Below are 4,421 nucleotides of genomic sequence, written 5' to 3'. Positions count from 1 at the left end.
GCGCGCGTGTGCGTGTGCGTGTGTGTATGTATACATATATATATATATATATATATATATATGTATATATATACGTCGTGTATGCACATGCGTGCGCACATGTATCTTGCGTGCAGTTGCAAGTGCATACGCGTTTCCAGATCAATTTTTGCACACACATGTACAGTACAGCTATACGTTTATTTTTCTTTGGGCTTTATTTTGCATTTGATGCAATTTAATCAGTGATCAATTCCATCGAGTCGACCGGTGAATAAGATAATTGATTGCAAATAATTTCGCTTGCATAAGCGATTTTTAATGATGTTTTTTATTAATTCAATTAAATACATAACTCTCAGTAGATTTCATGAATTTTATGAAATTTTGCTAAATAATAAAGAGATTAAATTTAAAATATTAGAAAATTAAATATACTCTTTATTAAGTTTTTAGTATTAACATCTTCATGTTTACACAATTTCATTAAAAGGAATTATTAAAAAATTAGAGAATTAAAAGATTAATTTAATTTAAGAGAATGAAATATATATACGTACTTTTATTTATTTATATATAAATATTAAATAAGAAAAATAAGTAAAATAAATTAAATAAGAAAATCTTATACTATTTAAATTGTCATAATTTTATTGTAACATTATGTATATAAAAATTTATTTTAAATATTTTACTAGTTGTTAATTTTAATATTATAATATTAATAATTTAATATTATAATATTATAATATTTTAATATTATAATATTATAATAAAACCCAAATAATTATACTACATTTATCTACTGAGAGTTAAAATATTAAAATAATAAATATAAAATATTAAATATAAAAAATTAACAATTGTACATCGCACTAAGATCTCTTTATAAGTACACAAAATATTCAATAAAGAGATCTTAAACAAAGTGATGAATTGTTAACTTTTTATATAGCAATTTATAGAAAAATTTATATAAAACTTATTTTATTCCTTTTCTTTTTTTATGTCCATTTAAGTTTTTTGTTTTATTTTTCTTTGCAATTAAGTACTAACGTTTTGGGCAAGTTATAAAAATTCTCGTTTATTCATATTTAATTTCTTATGTCAAATGCTTCATAAAAATGGCAGTGTTGAGAGGATTTCTATCAAAATACTTTTAACAAAAATCCTTGAATACGTAGACATTATTGACTCAAATTCAAAATTTTGAAAAAAATATATATATATATTTTTGCGGAAAAATATTTTTCAATAAATTTCATTGTTTATTCAAGATAAATATAATATTTATATCTTGAAAAACATAATATCGATGTGTTAGAAATTAATTTTAAATTAGTAAAATATATGCTACGCTTAAGAACTGGTCTTGGGCCATGCTATTTTGGCATCGATCCTTTTGTAGGCAAAAAGGCAGTGAGACAGTTCTTGTGGGCATTCATGATCTCCAAGCAGCGTTTCTAAAATTATTTCCAACAAGAAATGCGTCATTATAAATTATTAAATATATTGTAATTTAAAACTCTTAATTAATATAATAATTGAAAGTCACAATATGCAATATTATACAGTTAATTTACTGTATTATATACATTTTACTAATAACTACTAGATGAGAAGTATTATCAATAGTAGAAATTAATGCAATAATTATTTTTATATTAACATTATAAAAATAATAACAAACAAGCATGATAAAAACAGAAATGTAACAAAAATGTAAATTTTCACTGATTGTGAGATATAAAAGCAAAAGCAGTTATCAATAGCTAAAATAAAAATCAATAAAAGTGTTTATTTATTTATTTGATTCTTTGCAAATTTTCCTATTGCACAAATCTTTTTTGTAATATCTTGTATTAAAAAAACTTTTAATTTATTTTATAATACGCATATGTATATACATATATATATAATTAATTTGTATATTAAATGCGTTTACCTTCTCCTTGCACTAGCTTGAAGAGCCCATAATCCTGGGGATTTGTGCATCTAATTTTATGCGCAAGGATACGGCAAATTTCTCTAGTATTCATGTTTGGTCTTACTGGAAGTGTTCTAGTATTTAAAGAACCGTGCAATTCATCTGGTACCAAGATCCGTAATACAGATGAACAATCTGGTGTTCCACATCCCTAAACAAAAAAGATATCCTTATAAAAAGCCAATTGAATTTGTTGTACATAATAGTTGTGCATTTTGTTGTGTTCAATCCCTCTATTGGCTAAAACATTTTCTAAATAGAGTCACTAGGAGCAATAAAACTCTTTGAGTGATCCTACAGACTGTGGTGCTTGAGTAGAATCTTTATCTATAATTTTAATTTTTTCATTGCTCAAGTTGAATCTTTTAATCATTTGTAACAGTCTTTCTCTTACAGAAAGACTTTTCTTACTTCTTTTACTTTATATTCAACAAATTGAATAAATGATATATACTATTGAAGCAACAGTTTTAAAATTTTATTTAAAAAATTCAATTCTATTCATTTAGTAATTTAAAAAATATTTAAACACTAAGATATGTTTAATTAATACATTGTTACATATTTTACATTTTATTTACGTAGGAGGGAAAGTTTTTTTTATATAAGTCAACAGTAATGAAATAGAATTTATCTAATTAATAATTATCCAACTATGTATTTCCTACTTATCTGACTGCTAGGAGAATTAAAAATTTAATTTCTCTTGTGTTATGAAAAAAATTAGTATCTAATTATATTTAAAAAAAATTTATTACACAAAATATTATTAAAATATATAAATCCACAAGTTTTCAAATTTCAAATAATTAAATAAATAATTAAATAATTAAATTTTAAATAAAATTTGTATTATAAGAATATCTGATATATAATTGTTTAAAAATATTACATTCTTCTTTAGATTTAAACTCTATAGGAAATAATCTGTGGAATAAATTATATCACAAGATTCGTCTTATACTTACATATTTAAGAAAAGAATTGAAACTTAAAAAAAACAATCACGAGAGAAATAAAGTCATGTAAATGTTGAATATTAAAAAAAAATAATTTTAGTATATCTAGATATACAATGAAAAATTAAGAATCATTAAAATTGTATATAAATTAACAAAAAAGTATAATACATAATAAAAGTGTAATAGTTTTACATCTTCTCATTATATCCGAATTTTATAACATTTGTGACATAAATGTTAATTGAATATCACTTTATAACATAATACGTATACATAATTCTATATAAAAACATAAATACATTTAAAAATAAAATTATTATTTTTATTAATTACCATAATAAATTTATTTGGGAAGAAAAATTAACAATTAACTTTGGGTTTCTAGTAATTAATAAATTGATTAATAGCACAATTTGAAGATGAAAATAAATACCTTCATAATTTACAGTGCGTATGTACAGTCTGTCATTCAATTGTAGTAATTATTTAATATAAGGGAACCAGTTTCGATGATCTTGGATTTTATATTAGCTAGTAGTGTAAGAGTATATTTAATAATCTTCAAGCTATATAAACATTTTTTTAGACAATAATATATGTAAGTATAATAATTGTTTGTATACTTTTCTAAACAATTATGTAATTATTTAATATAGAGGAATCAACTTCGATGACCTTGACCTTAACATCACATGTTATCATCAAGGTCATGACCCTGCGGAACTTTCAGAAGGTTTTCTCCGTCACTCTTTATTCGTTAAAAAGTTATTCTCAAAAAAACCATGAGAAAGCTGAAAACTTATGAGGAACAGTATAATTGTATACCTCATTTTGCCCCGTAAAGGGAAGGTGTGGTATGGACCTCGCTTCGCGTGAAAAATCGAGAACCTATGTGGAATAATATAATATATATTATAGACCTTGTTTTACCCCATAATGGATCTTGCTTTGTGTGAAAAGTCATAATTATAACGTTGTATGGATTTTCAACTCTTCTTGCGAAGCGAAGTCCACCCCACACCCACCTCTTACGGGGCGGCACGAAGTCTATACTCTATAATTGTATCATTCCGTATAAGTTTTCGACTTTCCACGCAAAGCGAGATTCATCTCCTATCTACCTCTACACTTAATGGACGAAACGAGATCTATACTATTTCACATTACTTTGCTTATAAAATAATTGAAAAAACAAGTATTATTTTTTCCTAATAATTTTATTCATAAATTTAAAAATTTTTTTGTTAACAACTTGTTAATTAACAATTAGTGATGGCTAAAACTTTCTGAAGTTCCCTCATGGTCACGACCTTGATAACATATGTCAAGGTCAAAGTCGAAACTGCAAGTTCCCTTATATTAAATAATTACTACGATTAAGAGGATGCTAAAGCCGTCTGTTTTATCGACAAAAATACCATTTTTGTTGGATACAAAATACTTCATATTAATCGCATAGAATAAAATTTCTTTTTCTACGATTAAAACACACA

General features: G+C 24.2%; 1 protein-coding gene across 1 annotated transcript; it reads right to left on the bottom strand.

The window, feature by feature from the left end:
• Nucleotides 1-1,254: 1,254 nt before the first annotated feature.
• LOC105461393 (protein sprint-like) lies at nucleotides 1,255-2,274 on the bottom strand. The gene is made up of 2 exons (XM_011707887.1): nucleotides 1,925-2,274; nucleotides 1,255-1,442 (listed from the first exon to the last, which is right to left on the bottom strand). Exons 1-2 carry the CDS (start codon nucleotides 2,016-2,018, stop codon nucleotides 1,339-1,341), a joined length of 198 nt encoding a protein of 65 aa, XP_011706189.1. The 5' UTR covers nucleotides 2,019-2,274; the 3' UTR covers nucleotides 1,255-1,338.
• Between the last annotated feature and the right edge of the window lie 2,147 nt (nucleotides 2,275-4,421).

This window comes from Wasmannia auropunctata, unplaced genomic scaffold (genome assembly GCF_000956235.1).
Source record: "Wasmannia auropunctata unplaced genomic scaffold, wasmannia.A_1.0 LD289765.1, whole genome shotgun sequence".
Lineage (NCBI taxonomy): Eukaryota > Metazoa > Arthropoda > Insecta > Hymenoptera > Formicidae > Wasmannia > Wasmannia auropunctata.
The sequence above is the reverse complement of the archived record's forward strand: the minus strand, read 5'-3'. Positions and strand labels throughout refer to the sequence as shown.